Raw genomic sequence first — 21,014 nt, forward strand, 5'->3', positions numbered from 1 at the left:
AACGATAAATATAAAAGGGCAAGTAGTTAGTTTATAATATAAAATCAGATATGTGATGTCAGATCAAAGGATCTCTCTCGTTAGGTTAAAGAAATGTATTCACTCACTCATTGAGTATATAATTTGACTTCTTTCGCCAAAGATCGAGTGACCCGAAAAATACATGTTATTATCCATTTTCTTTGTCAACTGGTTTGTATCCATGTTTTATCTAAACATTTTGGATATTTTAATCAGATTGTATTTTGATTAGCCATGATAGGATACGTATTACGTAGTCAAGTATATTCTCGATGAGTCAAAATATTTAATTTAATAGAAAGCCTCAGTTCAAAAAAAAAAAAAATTTTAATTATAATATTCAAACCAACACCTATAACGGAAAGAGAAATCGCATTAGATATACAAGGCTAGTGTGACAAATCTCTAGTGACATTATTATGCACGACTACTCCAAGGTTGGAGTCAACGAGAAAAGTCAAATAAAACTATTCAAAAGAGGTAACAATCAAACATTGTAGTGCCCAATTCTCTTACAAAGTATCCAAGTCAAAGATAGCCCATGAAAACAAAACATGTACACACTTGACATTACTGAAATGTTTGAAACAAAAAACTTTACAGTAAAATCAAGATTTGATGTTTGGTCATCTCCCACCTGATAGTTCAATAGCATCTTGGTTATTCATAGAATCCTCACCCCAATCAAACCTCCTCTGCATCCTCTCGAACTCGTGACGTCTCGTGACCTCCACGTTTTGCCACTCTTCCCACCTCTCCGCAAGTCCTTCTCCTTCCAGCATCCTCACAACTTCAGACATCACCGGTCTATCTTCCGGTGAGCCTTGCGTACAAAGCAAAGCCACTTGTATCATCATCTCCACTTCTTCTTTCACATAATCTCCATCCAAATTCTTATCCACAATAGCTCCCAACCTCTTCTCCCTTTCCAGCTTCTTCACCTGTCCAAAACCAAAGAAAAAAAAAGATTATAATAGTAAATAAAAGGTTAATTGTGTTACAAAAAATAAATAAAATAAAATTACATACGTGGTCAAGCAACAAGACATCATCTTCTTCCTCCAAACGCGAAAAATCTATAGCTCTTTGTCCTGTAACAAGCTCAAGAAGCATGATCCCATACCCGAAAACATCGGTCCTCTCAGACGACTTCCCTGTAGATAAATACTCCGGTGCAATGTGACCCATTGTTCCTCTAACCTGAGTCGTCACATTAGTCCTCCTAACATCAACCAACTTAGCCAACCCAAAATCACCAACCACGGCCTCAAAATCCTCATCCAGCAACACGTTAGCAGCCTTCACGTCTCTATGTATGATCTTAGGGTTGCAATGCTCGTGAAGATACTCAAACCCACGCGCCGCTCCTAACGCAATGCGTTTCCTAGTCTCCCAGTCAAGAACCGGGTCCCCCGCCTTGATCTCTCTGAGACGGTGCGCGAGGCTGAGGTTCTGCATGAAGGGGTAAACCAAGAGGCGTTCCGTTTGAGTGGTGCAGAAACCTATGAGGCGGAGGAGGTTCTTGTGGACGGCTACGCTTATCATCTCGACTTCTCGCTGGAAAGCAGCGTCTCCACCGGGAGATTCGAAGTCTGTGAGTCTTTTGACAGCGACTTTGGTGTTGTCTGGAAGCACTCCTTTGTAGACTTTCCCGAAGCCGCCTTGGCCGAGCACGTTCTTTTCGCTGAAGTTGTCTGTGGCTAGTTGGAGCTCTCTCCATGCAAATCTTTTTAGCTGTCCAAATGCTATTCTCCTGTCCACTTCACCTAAGAGATAAAGTTTGAAGATTTTAGCCTCTTTATTTCACACTATTTATCATCAAATAGGTATATGCATGATTCTAAAAAAAATCGGTCTAGGCGACAAATTAATCCTAGACAAAATGATTTTCTTAAACCATTCTAAACCGGTTTAAATTGTTCTAAATCAGTTTAAATTGATTTTAATTAGTTTAAATTGTTAGATTAAGTAATAATGTTCGATAAATCCACATAATTACGTTTCCTTTGTTTTGTATATCTAATTTTGATAATTCGTAAAAATAATTTTATAATTAAACCTAAAAACTAAAATATTTTATATAAATATAAAATAAATCAATAATTCGTTAACCACTTCGAATAATTTGCCTAGCTAGTCTCAACTAGTTACCGTCTGGTTATTTTTTGAACATTAAGTATATGACAGACCTGCAACATCGACGAACACGTCACGTTTGTATCCTTTATGCCTATCCCTGCAGAACAAAAACACCAAGATTCCAAAGAGTATGACTGTAACTCCGGCAACAACTCCTGCAATAATGCCAGTTTTTGGCTTGCTTGAATCACCTATTCACCACAGACAAGCGCCATCAGCAGAAATAAAATAAAATAAAATAAAATATGGCTCAACCAATCCCAAAGTAATGTAGCTACCTGAACGAGCAACCTCAGATACACAAGAATGAGGTTGACCAACACCACAATTCAAGTTGTTTCCTGTGAAACTACAGTTGATAAAAACCATATCAGATTACTGCTAAAATTAGGCATGTGGGTTAGTTCGCAATTCGGTCAGTTCAGGTCCGTCGTACTCTCACCAAAGTGAACCAAAAAGAAATTTGATTCGGTTTTCGGTTATTTCGGTTTCAAAATTTTCTACTGACGTTTTGGTTTTCGGTTAAATTTGACTAAAATTTGAAAAATCACTGCCAAACGAAGTGAAAAAAAAAAAAAACAGATTCATCTTTAAAGTAGTGGAACATACTTGTATTTTGGGATCTCAAATAGAGTTTGAGGAATCTGGCCACTGAGATGATTGGAATCAAGCAGACTGCAAAACAATGTGATTAAGACAAAGAATGCTTTTAAAAAGATGGGAAGCATAGAAACAGAGAGAACAGTAACTTACAGATTTATCAGGTTTGGAAGACCAGTGAGTGACACAGGGATAGTCCCATTAAGATTATTCCTACTCAACGTCCTGCTTAGCCAAATACACAATGAATAAAAAGACACATGCTCCCTCTCTATACAACAATGTGCAGCACTGGAAGGCAAAAAGCTTACTTACAAGAACTGAAGCTTCTTGAGATTACCAAGAGTGGACGGTATAAACCCACTCAGCTCATTATCCTCCAAATCCAAACTAGTCAAGCTAGTCAAGTTTCCAAACTCTTCCGGTATTCCACCCGCTATTCCATTCCCCTTCAACGTACTAAAATAAATAACAACAAAAAAATGCTTAGGACAGAATCTGTTGTAATAATAAGTTACGCTAAGGGAAAACTTACAGAGTCTTGAGTGTTCCTAGGATTCCTATTCTTGAAGATAAAGTTCCATTGAAGTTCATGTCTGACAAGGTACTGCAAATAAATAAATAAATAAATAACTTGCTTGGAGAGTGAGTGACACTATAGAATTCAACTTACAGAGAAGTGACAAAGTTTTTGTCATCGCAAATGACTTGAGACCAAGTGCAAGGGTTCACTTGGTTCTGGTTCCAGTCACTAAGCTGATTAGGCAATGCGCGTAAGGACATCCTCAGCGCAAATAACGCATCCCCTGTAAACATACTTACTTCAATTAAATTAAATACAAGATCTATCTCAATGAGATAAAGACAAGTAACCAATCATCACCTTGAGCGTCTGGTGAGACTAATGACAATAAGCAGGCGAGAATCAACACGGTTAAAGTCAAAGCCATCTTCTGGAAGGTCAACATGTTATCTAGTGAATTGGGTTTGGTCCATCTACAAAACAAAATAAAACAAAAAGTTTCTTACTTTGAATGGATCTGATGCTTAATAGCAATTCCTCGTTGACTATGAATCAAAAGAGTTTCTAAATTCAATAGAAGTAGCTTTAAAAATTAAGAGCTTTCAGTTTCTGAGAACGAATTAATGAACAATTAGCTCAAACCCACCATGAAGAAGTGAGATTCAGACAACGGTGAAAGGGAAAGAAGATGGATCCACAAACCTCGTACCGGAGAAGACAATCCCAAAAAGAAAAGGAAAGGAAGACTTGGCAGCTCGAAAGATTGGAACAGAACCAAAGAGAACAAACAAGAAAAGGATAAAGCTTTGTCTTTTCGATTTTGTGTTCTGTATAGACTTTTGTTTGGTAAATCGCAATTATCACTCTCGCTAATGGCGATGTCTGCGGGAAAAGTCCGATGCTGGTCCACTCCTGATGCTTGTAATAATATTTTTTAAAAATCAATTAGTTAACTTTGATAATGATGTTTTCCAGTGTGATTAATACTATAAACTATGTATTGCTACGTACTCTTTTCATTTTGTTAAATATATTTTTTATGTATTTTTATTAGGTTATACTCCCTCTAATTTCATTTTAATTGTCGTTTTGTACTTAGACACACAGATTAACAAAATATTTAATTTTATATATTTTATAAGTAAAAACATCATCATCACATTTAACTACATTTTAACCAATAGAAAAATAGACTGAAATAAAAAAAATCAATAAATTTTATATTGAAATCATGAACCTACATTATTTTGAAACAAAATTTTTACTATACAACAAAACTTAAACTGAAACGGAGAGAATAACTCTTATTGTGAACTTCACAACATTATAACTCTACTTATTAAAGTTTAACTAATTATAAATTATAAAAATAGTTAATCATAAAAATAATATATTTGTAATTAAAAATTAAAAAATATTTTTAAATACGCATGAAACTATTTTTAAAACAGAATGAGTATCAATTACGATACTTGCATTAGCTGTTTATATCTGTTTTGCGATGTTTACAATTCTGCCGGACATCATCATCACTTATGTATGTGTAACAAACTTACGTGTGTATGTTCGCATGCAAACATAAGTCTAGTTTCATTTTATAACCGTCACGAAAGTAAACCAAATTAAAATATGTTAATTTTTGATAAAATGGATTTCATTAGGTTGCTGGGGTTAACGAGATCAGACAAGATCGTATAACTTTGGTCAACTAAAACCAGACTAGATCAAAATACGCACGTTTTTGTTATGTTTTAGATTTTATTCATCCAATCGCGAATGTCAAATTATCTACATGTGTTTGTCCGTTATTAGATTGGACCAACATGAATTCACATTCTACCTCCATGTTCTAAAGGTTTATGTAAATATTGAATGGCCGACTAAAAAAATGTAAATATTGAATACATTTTCTAAACAATTTTCACATTACTGAAATGCATAAAGTACAGCCTCAACAGAGTATGGGTGTGACTGGTTTTCCCGCTACCACCCGCAAACGCAGCTTTTGCGGTTGGTAGCGGTTGTTAGCGTTTTGCAACAATCGCTCAAACCGCTTCAAACCGCTCCAAATCGCTCTGAACCTCATAAATTCAAAAGCTGGTTCCAGCTAGCGGTTGCGGGAGGATAAAAAAAATTTCTTTTTTCCAAAACAATATAAATACAAAAATAAAAATATTCAATAAAAAAATTAAATTAGAATTATAAAAATGCTAAAATATATCTATTATATTTTAATTAATATTATAAAAATTTAAAATAAAAATATTTTTTTTAATTTTTAAAAAATTTAAAGTATAACTTTCTAAATATAACTTTTATATTTATTATAATATTATTATTTTTGATATTTTTATAATTGTATAAAATGAAAATATTGTTAATTTATTATTTAACCGCTGCTGCATTTGGTAGTTAACCAGTCATAAGTATCCCGCAAACGCACCAATTTCTAACCGCAGAACCAGTCGTACAAATCTCTTAAAACCGCTAGAAACCGCAACCACCCGCATCCGCAATCTTCCGCAACCGCAACCGCAACCGCTGCGGTTAGTCTCAAAATTTGTTAGCCTCCAAACACCCATGCCATTTCCGAAAGCCCAATTTGTTAGTCTCTTCGCTTGAGCACTTGGCAAGTAATAAAGCACACTAGTTTTCTAATTGCTCAAAAACCACATTACATCATTAATTCCCTGTTATATTAATGTTAGAAAGCTAATGCATTGGCTCTTCTATCTTAACTAGTGGCTGAGCCCCCGCGCAAGCGCGGGATAGTGGACATTGTTGCTCTCTCAGTGAATGCATGTGATACCATGTTTGTAAAGTTTGTTTTTTTTTTCATGTGGTCATTGATTTTTAAAGATTTGAATTGTAGTAGGGTTGAGCTGTGTTATAAATTGTGCTCTTTTTTTTTGCGGTTAGGGTCTGACTGGTTCAACCGCAGCGGTTGCGGTTGCGGTTGCGGAAGATTGCGGATGCGGGTGGTTGCGGTTTCTAGCGGTTTTAAGAGATTTGTACGACTGGTTCTGCGGTTAGAAATTGGTGCGTTTGCGGGATACTTATGACTGGTTAACTACCAAATGCAGCAGCGGTTAAATAATAAATTAACAATATTTTCATTTTATACAATTATAAAAATATCAAAAATAATAATATTATAATAAATATAAAAGTTATATTTAGAAAGTTATACTTTAAATTTTTAAAAATTAAAAAAAATATTTTTATTTTAAAGTTTTATAATATTAATTAAAATATAATAGATATATTTTAGCATTTTTATAATTCTAATTTAATTTTTTTATTGAATATTTTTATTTTTGTATTTATATTGTTTTGGAAAAAAAAAAATTTTTTATCCTCCCGCAACCGCCCGCAACCGCAAACGCTAGCTGGAACCAGCTTTTGAATTTATGAGGTTCAGAGCGATTTGGAGCGGTTTGAAGCGGTTTGAGCGATTGTTGCAAAACGCTAACAACCGCTACCAACCGCAAAAGCTGCGTTTGCGGGTGGTAGCGGGAAAACCAGTCACACCCTATATGTCATACCATAAGTTATTGCTAGATATGTCAGACTATATAATATATTTGTACGATTCTATCTCACAGTCTGTTATAATATATTTGGTTCTTGAGTGTTGGGAAAATATGAGGTTATGACGTTATTTTAACTGGATATAGTTCACACGATGCGTTACGTTTGTAGCAATAACTTATGTTATAATATATTTATAACTGGATATAGTTCACAGAGTATATGTCATAACATAAGTTATTGCTACAAACGTAACGCATCGTGTGAACTATATCCAGTTAAATAACGTCATAACCTCATATTTTCCCAACACGCAAGAACCAAACAAACAATCGTCGATTCACAGAGCTTATCGTGGAGTCTGGAGCTCGGCGCCTCCGGGAACGATCCAAGACCAATCCATGATTGATGATCTCAAAACCCCAACAAGTAAGTAATGTTCTAAAGGATTCATAAACTAAACTCCGTTTTAGGTTTTGTCGTTTGATGATTAGATAAAAAACTTGCGGCTATACTCGACACACAATTATAATCGTACCATCTCTTCGATTTTTTTTTCGTGAAGCAAACTTATAAACATGAAGCTGCATGGTGATGCTGTCATGTTGGCAAAAAGAAAATTCACTCTCAAGAGGAAATAGTTACATTTTTGGTTTCATAGTTGATTAACAGTAAAAACCAAAACTTATTAATGCACATGTTTTGTTGCTAATCGGTTGCTTTATTACTGTGAAGCTACAAAACAAAGAACAAAAGAAGTTAAAAGCGATACTAATAATTGTACTGAGCCTTGCCTTGCTCAGATATGGGTCTACAGATTCACGAGAAGAGACTCAAACAGTGACGTGTAGGACATCAAGGCAGGTGAGACAAAATTGATTAATCAATTTTGACAGTGTGTTGTTCCATTCACATCAAATCGTATTCATTCTTTTCCAAAATTTTAGTTATAAGTAGTACCAATCAAATTAAATCTTCTTCAATTCTTTCCATAATTTAAATTATAGAATACGTTGAATATGTATTTGTATTAAAAACAAACTGTAAAGTAATGGGTTAATTATCATTTTTAGCTCAAAAGGATTTTGTCAATACAAAACTTAAAAGCTGTTGAAATAAATTGTGAACATGCAAACGTTAAGGAATCAAGAAGACAGACTTTATATTAGTAAATTCAATTGAAAAAAAAAACAAAAAAATGTTGAAAGATATGAATGCCGCAATTACATCTCTCTGCAAATGCAATTATCAAGAACTTTTGATAATATACAAACTGAGCCTTAGATTTACAAAGAATCCAAAGGACATTTCTACTCTCAATAATTCAAAATCAATTTTAAGTAACTAAAAAAATCACAAAACCAGAGGATGATGGAGATTTAAGGGTTATAAAAATGACCATTGCAGTGGCATTTCCAGTCCATGGGTTTGTAGTTAGAATATTGACCAAGAACGGTGGTTAGTGAGGAAGGAGGCCGTACAAATCCACCGGCAAACGGGTCAACTCGGGTGCGACCAGGGAGAGTGGGAACTTGAGTGGGCATGCAAGGATGGCAGCTATTGCATTTGTTGTGGCAGCTTGGTGGTCTAGAACCTAGCCTCGCTTTAACTTCTACTAAAGCTACCTGAATCAGAAAGCAAACCATTCACTTTGGAGCAATCAAAGTGGAAAAATGAGGACAAATTATTTGAGAGAAAGATAAGGATGTGTTGATTACTTGAGAAGAACTTGGAAGCTGGACAGGTTGAAGAGAGGATGAGACTTGTGGAGAGATGAAAACAAGGAGAAGGAGAAGAAGGGTGGGATTGTAAGTAGTGAACATGCTGGTTTTGGAAGTCGGGAGTTATCACCATACAGTAGAAACTTTCATGTGAGTCTAGAGAAAGTTTGAAGACTTTGAAATCAAAAGAGAGAGGCTGGGTCTAGGAAAATAACAAGAGTCTATGATAAGAAACACAGAGACAAGTAGAAGAAGAAGCATTTATGGTTAGAGAAAGAGAGAGGGATGTAAATAAGGGGTATAATGGTAAACTGAGAGGAATGTGAAAGGAACAAGACAGTGGGGAAGACAGAATAGGAGGATACATATCAGAGGAGAGGCTCAGAAACTAGTCTTTCTTTCAATGTGTCACTTCAATCTTTCCTCTCATTTCTTTCATTTCATTTTATTTTGTTCATTTTATTATATAGTACTTGTTATCTCCTTTGCATTGTTCATTTTAGGCTTATAGCTTTGAGTTTTGACCAAAATTTTACATCTCATAATGGAACAAATCAACAAAACATGCACTGTTAGTTTATTAACTGATTTGACGATGCCTTCAGATTTTGGTTTGAACATATCAGTAGTAAACCGGGTTCAATGAGCTAAAATCCTTGTGGTAAAATATTTGGTCAACAGATGAGCAATGTTTAGCCTAATAGAACAGTTGCAGTAATCCGAATATAAATCTGATAGGATCTATGCTGATTGCTTAAACGAACCACATTCGTATATAAGTAGTATGCGTTGAATGTCGAATTAATATTCTTAATACCAAGATCTTTAGACTTCATTAATTGTTTCATCCTTCATTACTATTGCTAGCTTTTTCCCAATAACAATTAACAGTTTATTTAAATGTTGAGTGAAATTTTCAACGGTTTAAAAAGAGTCTAATAACGCTACATTTCACCGGTAAGTTATCTGTTTACTGACACATAGCACTGAGTTTTCCTTTTATCAACAGAACTTCGAAAGCAAATAAGGAAAATTACTGAGTAGCAATAGTAGTAAAAACTAAAAACCACAGTTTGACTGAGTTTTGATTTTCAAATAAAAAGGAAAAAGAGGTAAAAGTTTCCTATTACATATAATAATGGTAACTAAAGATTGGTAAAAAAATTGAATATCTATATATTAATTTATTCATAAATATTTTATTAAATTATATATTAAAATAAAATTCGAAATAATAATATTAGTTGGTTTAATAGCATGTTTATAACTCTTCCTTTGTTTAAAATATAGTTTGATATAATAAAGCTTAAGAATACTTATTAGTTATTAATGATTTACAAAATAAACTTATATCTCTTCCTCTGTTTAAAGTATATGAATGAAGCAAAAATTATGAAAATTATGAACTTCAGAAAATAGTAAAATATGATAATTATAACATAATTAACTTGTGAAGTTTTTTAAATCAACACGTTTAGAAAGATGAATATAGCATAACACTGAAACAATGAAATTTCCATAAAGAGACGTTCAAAATGGCGTTTTCATGCAACTGGGGAACCTCTAAATACGAAAACAGAAACGAACTTGAGAGAAAGAAACATCTCAATCTTTCAAAGAGGTTTAGGCAGCAACGGGCTTAGCGGCAGCAGAAGAGAGTCTAGACCTCTTCTTGGCCAAACTCTCACTACGGCGATCACGCTGCTCCTTAAGCCTGGAGGCGAGAAGCTTCTGGTACTCAGCCGCATCAGCGTTAGCCTTAGCAATCCTCTTCTTCTTGTCGGCAATTCTAGCTCTCTTCCTCTGAAGAGTCAAAGGAGTCACAAGCCTCTGGATCTTGGGGGCTTTGCTCACTTCCTTACCTTTCTTGTTAGTGAATTTGCGCCGGTAAGTGTTTACATACTTCCTGACATCATCATCCTTTCCAAGGTTGAACAGTTTACGGATCTTAGAAGCTCTCTTAGGTCCCCTCATCCTCGGCTTCTCGGTATCGGTAAGCCCGGGAAGATCCTTCTCACCCTTCTTGACAATAACCAAGTTAAGAACAGAGAGGTCTTGGCTGACAATGCAACCGCGGACAGACTTTCTCCTCCTCTCTCCGGTCCTCCTTCCGTGTCCTCTGAAGCAAGGAGTGCCTCGGTGAAGCAAGAGACGGACACGACCAGGGGTGAGAACTCCCTGTTTCATCGGGAAGCCTTGCTTGTCGCATCCTCCCATGATCTTGAACACGTACCCCTTAAACTCCTGCAAATATAGATTAAAACACAAATTAAATTAATCATTTTAAAGACAACTAAAGTAAATATTATTATTTTTTACCTCGCCCAAAGCATCTCCGCTAACTTCCTGAGAAAGCCTCTTGTCGTAAAAAGCACGGCTGCGACATAACAACCGAAACTTAAATCATTTGTCACGACAGTTCATGTCGGTCCAATTTCGATATTACAGCAGGTGATGTTGCACATTGTACACTCAATTAACTTAAACTAAACTAAACTAAAGCTAATCGATTCCAATCACAAGTCTATTGTAAGGACAATAAATTGAAATTTAAAGATCTTACAGCTTTTGGTCGTCATCGATCTCGAGCTTCTTCTGGCATCCAGTGGTCGGATTCGCGACGTTGAACTGCGATACAAAACAAAATCGAATGAAATATAATAACACATACAACTCAAGCAGGGTATCGAAGGAGAAGATGAGCTAGCTAACCTTCATAGTCTCCGATTGAAACTGGCACTAACAGCTGCCTGCGTGAGAAGATGAAAGATAAATATCTCGCGGCGCAAAACGGCAGTGAAGAACTAGGGTTTTTATGCGGATGAGCAAAATGTCCACTTATACTAGGCCAGATAGATATCATCACAATAGGCCCATATTTAATTATAACGGGCCTTAAGGCCCACGTGTTTCTTCTAGTCATAGTATCTTCTCGACCAAAGCTAGTTAATAACAAGAGGTCAAAGTTACATGATTCATTTCCCGGTGGAATAGTCAAACCGTTAGTCCACGTACCTTTCCTTCTTCATAAAAATTATAACCAGTGATGTATTATAACATCATGTCCCTTGTGTGCTCTCTCAAAACCGAATGGATTCTGTGTCTGGTTTAGACCGGTGACTACAACTACATGCTTCGGTAATGTAGTGACTAGTGTTATGTACCTTCGGTAACTATCTCAATTTTTCTAAGATAATGATTTTGATCAACAAAGAGAAACGGTTGAATGATTTAACACACCAGACAAGTAAAACAAAAAAGAATAGCAAGAGAACTGGGCAAATAGTTTTTTTATATTAAACAAGAGAGATTCTCGTTGGGACATTTCGACGAACACCTTCACGACTATGTTAACAGAGACTAATCCTAAACAAATAAAAAAAACAAAACACGAGCCAAGCTCTACAACAAAGGAACACATAAACTAAAGACAAACTAAAATCCCAGAAACAGATTTGCCCATCAACGAAGAGTCTTCAAGCTCTTTCACCGCGGATCCTCCTCGCGAGCTGAATATCCTTGGGCATGATCGTTACCCTCTTAGCGTGAATCGCGCAAAGATTCGTATCCTCGAACAAACCCACAAGGTACGCCTCCGCCGCCTCTTGCAGAGCCGCGACGGCGCTGCTCTGGAACCTCAGATCGGTTTTGAAGTCCTGAGCGATCTCGCGGACAAGACGCTGGAAGGGGAGCTTGCGGATCAGAAGCTCGGTGCTCTTCTGGTACTTCCTGATCTCCCTCAGCGCCACGGTTCCGGGACGGAACCTGTGCGGCTTCTTCACTCCTCCGGTGGCCGGAGCAGACTTCCTCGCCGCCTTGGTTGCGAGCTGCTTCCTCGGGGCTTTGCCTCCGGTGGATTTTCTCGCGGTTTGCTTGGTACGAGCCATTTGAGATTCGAAAAGGTTTGCTCTTTTTTGCTTAGTGAGAGGATGTGATTGATGAGGAGAGTGAAGGCTGTGGTGTGTACTTTTATAAATGAGTTATTTATTCTCATCCGTTAGATCTTTTTGCTAATCGACGGTTGATATTGGTTGTAACTATGCGATCCGCGTCGTTGCTTGTTTAGCCAATCAGGATGAGTTGTTTACTTTGCTATCCGCGTCGTTTGTTCACCAGCCAATCAGAATGAGTTATTCTTTCTTCCGGTTTATTTCTCGTTTCTTTGTTGCGAATTGTAATTCATTAACATTATAATCTGAATGATCAATCATTCCTTTGTTGCTGACTTTAAATTATATCATGATTTCTAAGAAGATTTTCTGCTGCTTAAAAAAAACAGAATAATAAATTTGTTTTAAACGTGTGATTGTGAATGTGTTTTGTAGTTCCATATCTTTTAAAATACCAAAGAGCACGCCTATATGGTTTAGTCATGAGGACTGATGGACTTGTAGCTTAGATTACATCATGATTTGTGACGTAGAAGTGTGCTCACTCTATTTATTCTACTATTAACATTCATAAAAAGAAAACAAATCGTCCATTGCTACAGTTTCGTCTTATAAAACCGAACCAGATATTACACCGGTCCAGTAGTTGGCCATTTTTTGTCATTATAAATGTGATTGAAATGATTGTTTTAACGCTGAATTTTCATTCAATAAAACAAAGGACGAGTGTTGCTCAGGGAAGCCTTAAAGAGAGGGGACAATGCATATGCAAACCGAAAAAAACAGAGAAATGCAAGTAGAAATTGTATGCCGCTTACTGGTTTCCCCTGCGCAATGTCTAGTCCTTCTGTCTCGGGTCCTCTTCGCTTTTTTTGGTTGCATCCGAGACAGACCAGTTCTGAATGCGCATACTTGCTTTTCGTGCCTACAAATTTTAAAGAAAGATGTAACAATTGTATTGGAAACACATAGATGAAGATGAAATAAACCATATATATAAGCGAAACAAAAGCAACAAAACAAACAATTCGAGTTACCTCTTTCTCCCAGTCACATCTCATAACAATAGAAATCAAAATCAATGTTTGAATGGCGGTTCCTCCGAATATCATACCAGCCCAAATGCCCTATAGCAATGAAATTATAGATATAACGAGATTAACGTTGCAAATTGCAATATTGATATTAAATAAAGAAAGAAAAATAGGGTTACCTTGACACCAGACTTGAAAATCCAGCCCATGACATATCCTAGTGGAAGTCCAACGAAATAATAGCATCCCAGGTTTATATATGCCACGAATGATTGCCAACCCGAACCAACCGCAACACCTAGTCAAAAGTCCTCTCACAACTGTTCACCCGAATTATTTTGAGATAACAAAACGAAAATGAAATGGTTTTATAGCGTACCGGAAAGAACCGGTTGGATACTGTTGAGAAGAATCGTGAACGCTAAAAGAATAGAGAGATCATTGACTGCTTCTATGACAGTTTCACTTGAAGAAAAAATCCAGCCTATTTGATCATGAAAAAATACTACAAGCACCGAAAATATTATTCCGATGATTAACGATTGTGTTACTGATGTGATCATTGCAAATCTTGCTCTTTTTCCACTGCCAGCTCCTAACTCATTCGCCACTCGTACGCTACAAGAGCACGTGATTATAATTAAGGACTGCTTAAGCCACGAACTAGCCTAACCAGAGATCTAAACGAAAATTAAAGTATATATATATATAATCAATTACCCGGTCCCCGCAAAGAAAGCAAGTGGAATCATCATTTCCAAGCCATTTATCGACATGCTGCCAATGAATTAATATGTTATAAAATCTGTGAAAATCATATCTAATATACATATCAATCCAAAACTATGACGTACCATATAGACAAAGAGTCGACAGCGATTTTTGTATCCTTTAGATTTCCAGTCATCACGATTAAAATCCTATAGTACCAATATTCCAAGCTGTACTTGATAAAAAAACTACTGTAAGAAGTTGTGGTCCCATGCGTAAACAAAACTTTTTAAAAAAAATTGCCACACAAGTGGCGTTTAGCGAATTATTACCAAAGCATGACACCGGAGGACGTGGAGAGCTTAGCAAATTCCCATAGTCTGGTGAAAGCTTCCATGGAGAAACCGGTCCAAGTGAGCGGGCAACCGCCGCAAGTTGCATAAGCAAATAACATTAAGACAGTGAGCCACCACGACACATTAATAGTAGCCATGGTCCCTTTGACTCCAAGTTTAAGACCGTATACAAAAAGCCAGCACACAAATATGTGAACTACAAGTGCCACTCCAGACACAACTGCAACCACCTGGTATTGTAAGAAATATATCAACCAAACACATTAAGAATTAACCGCCAGGGGACTAATAGCCACTTATGTTGCGACCTCTTAATTTAGTTACATACCCTATTCTTGAGCTGGCATTGGAAGAATCGGCTGAGAGGGAAATAGAAGGCAAACGCGAAATGTGTAGGAATGGCCCAAACGGCGATGACACCGGAGAGCTCGGCGATGTCTTCAGGCTGACCGAAGAACTTAAGAATTGGAGACGCGAATAAGTACATAGGAAGGAGAAAGGTGGCGAATAAGAAGAGAACAATCCAAGAACGCTGCATATACACTCCCAACATATCATATTTCTTAGCTCCAAACGCTTGACCGCACAGCGTTTCCAACGCACTCGCCATTCCAAGCTGCATATATATTCATATATATATATAGAGTTTATTTTATAAACTAAACATTATAATATAAGTAGAAAAATGTTTTTGTATTGAGTGAATACAAGGAGGCCTAGATTGAAGCCGATGATGACGTTGTTGACGATGGATATGGCGGCTAGTTCGAGCTCGCCAAGGTGGCCGGCGAAGGCCTGAGTGATGACCAGGATTGAGTATGTCGAGACTCTGGAGAATATGGCCGGTCCAACTATACGCCATAGCTTCTTGGTCTCTATCCATATCTTTCTCTTTATTTCTCCGTCTTCCTCCTCCGCCGCATATTGATCCCTTAACAGAGGAATCTTCGCCTTCTCTATACCTTTTGATGTGTCGTCTCTTTCTATCATCTTCTCGGAAGTAAAGAACGTGGAAGAGAGTGAAGACTAGATATGGGAGTGAGGAGTCCATATGAGAGTAAAGCATTTTGAGTGGACACTCGGCCACCATGCGCGCGGTCAGGCCTTTTTTTGTTTTTTACTAATATCTTGTCCCGATTCAACCAATAATTTAGCATGCATGTTTGTTTTCAATAAGACGAAAAAAATTAAATTAAATTAAATTAAAGCATTTGTAGAACAAATTCATAAAGAATTTTATTTGTATATATACAGCCTATACCTGATATACCACATGCAGTTTGTCCTTTTGGTTTTCTACTTATTTATTATGACCTTTTTCAGAGAACGGATCTTAGAAATTATTAAGAGATACTATGCGAATGTTTTATGAATTTTTTTTATATCAATTTAACTTTCAACCAAATTTGGGTAGAAGAACATAGCAAAACTCTGATACACCGGAGAAAACAACAAGCTGATTACAAAACGAAAAAGCTAGATCTAAAGCAGAAACAACGTTTATAGATCAGTACAATTTTATTTTCTCGATCGTTTCAATACCTCTTAATATTAGAAAAACGAGTCAAAGATTATATAATGTGTATATATTTTGTTTTTAAAATTATATAATTTTGGGCTTTTCTATCTATAATTTCCAGCCACCGCTGATAATATTGCATGATGCATCTAAGGTATAAATCACCAATCCAAATAAAAATGAAATAGTGCCCTATACTACTATGCGATTTATTTATTATAGTCATAGACTCATAATCAACATTCTATTCTGATTCTGTTTGTTCTGTTATATTTTTCTTTAAATTCTGTTCTACGCTAATCACACATTATATATTGTCTATTTAATTAACATTCTCTTACCTGCTGGTATAATTTTGACGATAAAGTAATAGAAATGTATATTATTTAAACAGTTACCTTTTTCATAATCATCTTTGTTCAACAACTTAACTTCCCACGTTATTTATGCTACTTACGTCCACATTGTTCGATATCATAGATCCAACAACTCCCTTTTCTATCTTGATATTATTCCATACTGTTTAAAGTTCCCTCTTCTATATAAGGCTGTGCCACTTTATTCTCATAAACTATTGAAAGAATTATCCACTTTATCACCCTTTTAAAAGAATGTCGTGGATCTACTACTTTCACAAAGCTGTTACAGAATTGGCACATTATCGTTCATGTCCGTTCAAACTTTTTCGTAACAATGTCTGTTCAAACTTCTCTAGAATATGTTTTGCTTTACCAAAAATTGACCATAAAAACCTAACACTTAAAATTGGTAAGTTCATATATTGATCTATTGTAGTCCACAAAACTGCCATGCATGTACCCATCTTTCCTAGACTTCTAAATCATATTCACCTTATGCTCAAAACTTTGGATCATCTAACATTCTAACTTGATCCTAAACAGGAGTGATACCATATGCAAATAACTTTTTAATCAAGAAAAATTGCAAAGTGAAAGTGACTTAGTTTCGTATTCGGAAAGGAACACAAATCAGTCATTGCTCGAGTTACGGTTGACAAAACCAAACCACATATATATATGCTTCTCCGTTCTACCAGTTGCCAGTTACAAATCATGTGAGGATATAATGATAGCGCATGTGCCTGACTCTTTATTTTACAACTGTATACAATTTACTTTAGTTTCTTGCTTCCGAGTCTGAGATAGACCATTTGTTAATGCGCACACTTGCTTTTTGTGCCTATACATTTGAAATAAAAGACGAAACAATTGCATTAAAAGACATGCATGGAATTAACCATATACCTGAACCATAAGCACAAAACAAATTTTTTTTTTTTAGTTACCTCTTTTTCCCAGTCACATCTCATAACAATAAAAATCAATATCAGTGTTTGAATCGCGGTTCCTCCGAATATCATACCGGCCCAAATGCCCTATAACATATATAACATTACAAGCAACATACTTATATAGATTAAGAACTTAACCTTTAAATAGTATTGAGTTTTATTATATAAAAACTGGCGTTTACCTTAACACCAAACTTGTAAATCCAGCCCATGACAAATCCGAGTGGAAGTCCAATGAAATAATAGCATCCCAATTCCCAAGTTTATATACGCCACAAATGATTGCCAACCCGAACCAACGGCAACACCTAATCAAAAATATAAAAGTCACCTCACCACCAGTGACCCGGTTTATTTTTGGAATAACACACAAACTGATTTTGTCTCTGTGGCGTACCAGAAAGAACTGGTTGAACACTGTTGAGAAGAATCGTGAAAGCTAAAAGAATAGAAAGATTCTTGACTGCGTTAATGACAGCTTCACTTGAAGAGAAAATCCAACCAATTTGATCATGAAGGAATACAACAAGCACCGAAAATACTATTCCGATGACTAACGATTGTGTCACTGATATGATCATTGCAAACCTTGCTCCTTTTCCATTGCCTGCTCCTAATTCGTTGGCCACTCGTACGCTACAAAAATAATATAAACCAAACTAAACAAAAATTAAAGTATCCACACGATAGTAATAAAAACGAGAGATTGGTATAAGATTACCCTGTCCCGGTGAGGAAAGCAATTGGAATCATCAGCTCCAGTCCGTTTATCATCATGCTGCCGATGAACAATGCTATTATTAAAAATAGTTAAAAACTATTATATGATAGTTTTCCATATATTTAGTATATTAATTTTCTATATATCAATAATTAACGTACCATATAGATAGGGAGTCGACAGCAATTTTTGTATCTTCCAGATTTCCAGTCATCAGAATTAGAATCTTATAATACCAACTCTCCAAGCTGTCTCGAAAAAGCATACCATAAGAATTTGTGTTTTTATATATCGTAAACTAAATGGAAAAAAAATATGCGACAAAAGTGGTGTTTAACTAGTAATACCAAAGCATGACTCCGGAGGAGGCAGAGAGATGAGCAAACTCCCAAAGTCCTGTGAAAGCTTCCATGGAGAAACCAGTCCAAGTGAGCGGACAACCGCCGCAGGTGGTGTAAGTAAATAAAATGATGAGGTTTAGCCACCATGACACGTTATAACAGTAGCCATTGTCCCTATGACTCCAAGTTTAAGACCGTATACAAAAAGCCAGCACACAAATATGTGAACTGCAAGTGCTATTCCAGATGATATTGCAATCACCTGGTGGTAATGTAATACAGTATCAACCAAACACCATTAAGCAATAATAATATCAAGAACATATGAGTGATTATTAATTGTCATTGTGAGTGATATTTATCTAAATGAAACACAAATGAGTTAGGTTAAAGTTGTGACATATATACCCTATTCTTGAGCTGGCATTGGAGGAATCGGTTGAGAGGGAAAACGAAGGCAAATGCGAAATGGATAGGAATGACCCAAACAGCGATGGAACCGGAGAGCTCGGCAATGCATGTCGTCAGGCTGGCCAAAGTACTTAAGAATGGGAGTTGCAAAGAAGTACATCGGGAGGAGCAAGATGGAGAATAAGAAGAGAACAATCAAAGATCGCTGCAAATACACTCCTAACATGTCATATATTTTCGCCCCAAACGCTTGACCGCACAACGTTTGCAACGCACTCGCCATTCCAAGCTGCATATAAGAGAATTTATAGTTTCTTGATATATAAACATTATAAGGTAAGCCAAATAAATATTTTTATATGCGTGTGTGTATACCAGGAGGCCGACGTTGAAGCCGATGATAACGTTGCTGACGATGGAGATGGCGGCGAGTTCTAGCTCGCCGAGGTGGCCGGCAAAGGCCTGCGTGATGACGAGGATCAAGTTGGTCGAGATTCTGGTGAATATAGCTGGTCCAACGATACGCCATAATTTCTTAGTCTCAACCAATATATCTCCGTCGTCCTCAGCTTCATGTTGACCCCTTAACAGAGGAATCTTCGCCTTCTCTACACCGTCTGATTCGTCGTATCTCTCTCCCATCCCCGAGCTTCTGGAAAATTATAAAATGATCAAATAAAAGAGTACTACGACAGCAGATACGTGTTGACACACACAATATATTCAGAAAAATGATAATCGGGAGATTATAGAAACTGAACCCGTGTTACTTGTCTACTTCTCGTCGATATTTTATGGAAAACAAAACATTTTTTGTTTTGTTAAACATCAATGGTTACCATATATAGTCTCATATGATGATTAAATAAAAAAGCAGTAGCAACTAGCAAGAAACCTCGCTTTCAAGATGATTTATTTTACTATTAACGCACCATGAGTCAGTTACTTAATCATGATATACCAAATCTTTGACTTCCCTCAATACGCCAACTACGTCCACACTGGCTGTTGTCATGGACTTAACTTTCATTTGATTTTATCCATATTGTAATTAAGAATTTATTCATCTATATAGAGCCGAGTCCCTTCACGCTCATAAACTAATGGTTGCAAAACCAGAGAAGATGTTAATATATATGCTTATTTCTCACCATTCACCAAACATGGCATTGCTTAGGTTTTGGTTTGCATAACTGGATAACTATATACATCGATCTTACGATGTATTTAATCATTTGCGGGTGGAAACACATTCTTCTGTTTCGTGCATCCCACCGTTTTTATGCGCAGAGTTGCAGACTACGTGCCTGCATGCAATGACATATATGTTATATAAACTATATAGGTGAAAGATAACAAACAAATACTAGACAATATATTCATTTTTGGAAAGATATAGTATTAGAAAATTGAATCCACGAGGAAGTATTAAAAATTTTAACTGGAATAATTTTATATCTATTTTTAGTTCAAAAAAGCTTAAACGTGTAATAGAAACAGATACATAGCGCCAAACTCCGGTGGGAAAAGTCATCTCTGTTGACTTTTAGTCATCTGACTAAAGATTTTTTTGTCCAGACTAAATAATTAATACGGTGATGCAAAGTTGCAAACATGTTGGCCTGTAAATTTAGGAATTAGTGTAGCCTATATATGTATATATAAGAAGCAAAACGATCTAATATCGCTGCATAAACATTCCCAATTTGTAATCTCTAATAGACTTGAAATATTTTCTTATAGGCTACACGTTATATTAATCTAAGCCCGAAAGTGCTTTATGAAGTTGAAGCCAAGTGTTTTTTCAAAAAAAAAAAAAAAGTTGAAGCCTAGTGTGAAGTTGTTGATACTTGAAATGGCTTGGAGTTCACGATAGCCGAGAAATGGCCTCCGAAGGCTGAGTAGTGATGAGGTTGTAAATAAAGTTTTAAAAGTTTGAACTGGTGGACTCGTTGTCTGAACTGATATGGCCCAACATTTTTGTTCTGGTAACACTGTAAGCTTTTTGTCTAACTATTTCTTGAGGTGGTAATGAGATTTGGCTAACTAATATATAAGATAGATGGACTACTCCATTAATCATGCAATTGATTTTAAGCTGAAGCCCATAATAAATTCGATGGCCTAAACTCGAATCTAACGTATCCTCAGTTATATATGGAACTTTTCTTTTCCACCCAATTT

The 21,014-nt window shown here is 36.2% G+C and overlaps 5 protein-coding genes and 1 pseudogene across 6 annotated transcripts; all 6 read right to left on the reverse strand.

The window, feature by feature from the left end:
- Nucleotides 1-471: 471 nt before the first annotated feature.
- Nucleotides 472-4,214, reverse strand: LOC103850329 (probable LRR receptor-like serine/threonine-protein kinase At5g10290). Of its 2 annotated transcripts, none has more exons than XM_009127060.3 (11): nucleotides 3,986-4,214; nucleotides 3,644-3,756; nucleotides 3,434-3,566; nucleotides 3,296-3,367; nucleotides 3,076-3,219; nucleotides 2,914-2,985; nucleotides 2,770-2,835; nucleotides 2,439-2,509; nucleotides 2,211-2,351; nucleotides 1,051-1,787; nucleotides 472-962 (listed from the first exon to the last, which is right to left on the reverse strand). In XM_009127060.3, exons 2-11 carry the CDS (start codon nucleotides 3,726-3,728, stop codon nucleotides 648-650), a joined length of 1,836 nt encoding a protein of 611 aa, XP_009125308.1. In that variant the 5' UTR covers nucleotides 3,729-3,756; nucleotides 3,986-4,214; the 3' UTR covers nucleotides 472-647. The 2 variants fall into 2 exon arrangements, with proteins under 2 accessions (XP_009125308.1, XP_009125307.1); XM_009127059.3 differs by having other exon boundaries at nucleotides 3,930-4,178.
- A 3,742-nt stretch (nucleotides 4,215-7,956) lies between these two features.
- On the reverse strand, nucleotides 7,957-9,800 carry LOC103850328 (EPIDERMAL PATTERNING FACTOR-like protein 1). Its single transcript, XM_009127058.3, has 2 exons — nucleotides 8,533-9,800; nucleotides 7,957-8,439 (listed from the first exon to the last, which is right to left on the reverse strand). The coding sequence occupies exons 1-2, from the start codon at nucleotides 8,635-8,637 to the stop codon at nucleotides 8,194-8,196; spliced, it is 351 nt and encodes a 116-aa protein (XP_009125306.1). The 5' UTR covers nucleotides 8,638-9,800; the 3' UTR covers nucleotides 7,957-8,193.
- Nucleotides 9,801-9,951: 151 nt separating this feature from the next.
- LOC103850327 (40S ribosomal protein S6-2) lies at nucleotides 9,952-11,402 on the reverse strand. The gene is made up of 4 exons (XM_009127056.3): nucleotides 11,248-11,402; nucleotides 11,099-11,163; nucleotides 10,855-10,912; nucleotides 9,952-10,779 (listed from the first exon to the last, which is right to left on the reverse strand). The coding sequence occupies exons 1-4, from the start codon at nucleotides 11,251-11,253 to the stop codon at nucleotides 10,159-10,161; spliced, it is 750 nt and encodes a 249-aa protein (XP_009125304.2). The 5' UTR covers nucleotides 11,254-11,402; the 3' UTR covers nucleotides 9,952-10,158.
- Nucleotides 11,403-11,807: 405 nt separating this feature from the next.
- LOC103850326 (histone H3.2) lies at nucleotides 11,808-12,488 on the reverse strand. Its single transcript, XM_009127055.3, has one exon. It carries the CDS (start codon nucleotides 12,420-12,422, stop codon nucleotides 12,012-12,014), a length of 411 nt encoding a protein of 136 aa, XP_009125303.1. The 5' UTR covers nucleotides 12,423-12,488; the 3' UTR covers nucleotides 11,808-12,011.
- Nucleotides 12,489-13,095: 607 nt separating this feature from the next.
- On the reverse strand, nucleotides 13,096-16,809 carry LOC103850325 (protein DETOXIFICATION 28). Its single transcript, XM_009127054.3, has 9 exons — nucleotides 15,235-16,809; nucleotides 14,855-15,142; nucleotides 14,503-14,756; nucleotides 14,314-14,400; nucleotides 14,180-14,236; nucleotides 13,839-14,077; nucleotides 13,639-13,757; nucleotides 13,463-13,552; nucleotides 13,096-13,350 (listed from the first exon to the last, which is right to left on the reverse strand). Exons 1-9 carry the CDS (start codon nucleotides 15,514-15,516, stop codon nucleotides 13,264-13,266), a joined length of 1,503 nt encoding a protein of 500 aa, XP_009125302.1. The 5' UTR covers nucleotides 15,517-16,809; the 3' UTR covers nucleotides 13,096-13,263.
- A 247-nt stretch (nucleotides 16,810-17,056) lies between these two features.
- On the reverse strand, nucleotides 17,057-20,781 carry LOC103850324 (annotated as a pseudogene).
- Nucleotides 20,782-21,014: the final 233 nt, after the last annotated feature.

This window comes from Brassica rapa, chromosome A02 (assembly GCF_000309985.2).
Source record: "Brassica rapa cultivar Chiifu-401-42 chromosome A02, CAAS_Brap_v3.01, whole genome shotgun sequence".
NCBI classification, from domain to species: Eukaryota; Viridiplantae; Streptophyta; class Magnoliopsida; order Brassicales; family Brassicaceae; genus Brassica; species Brassica rapa.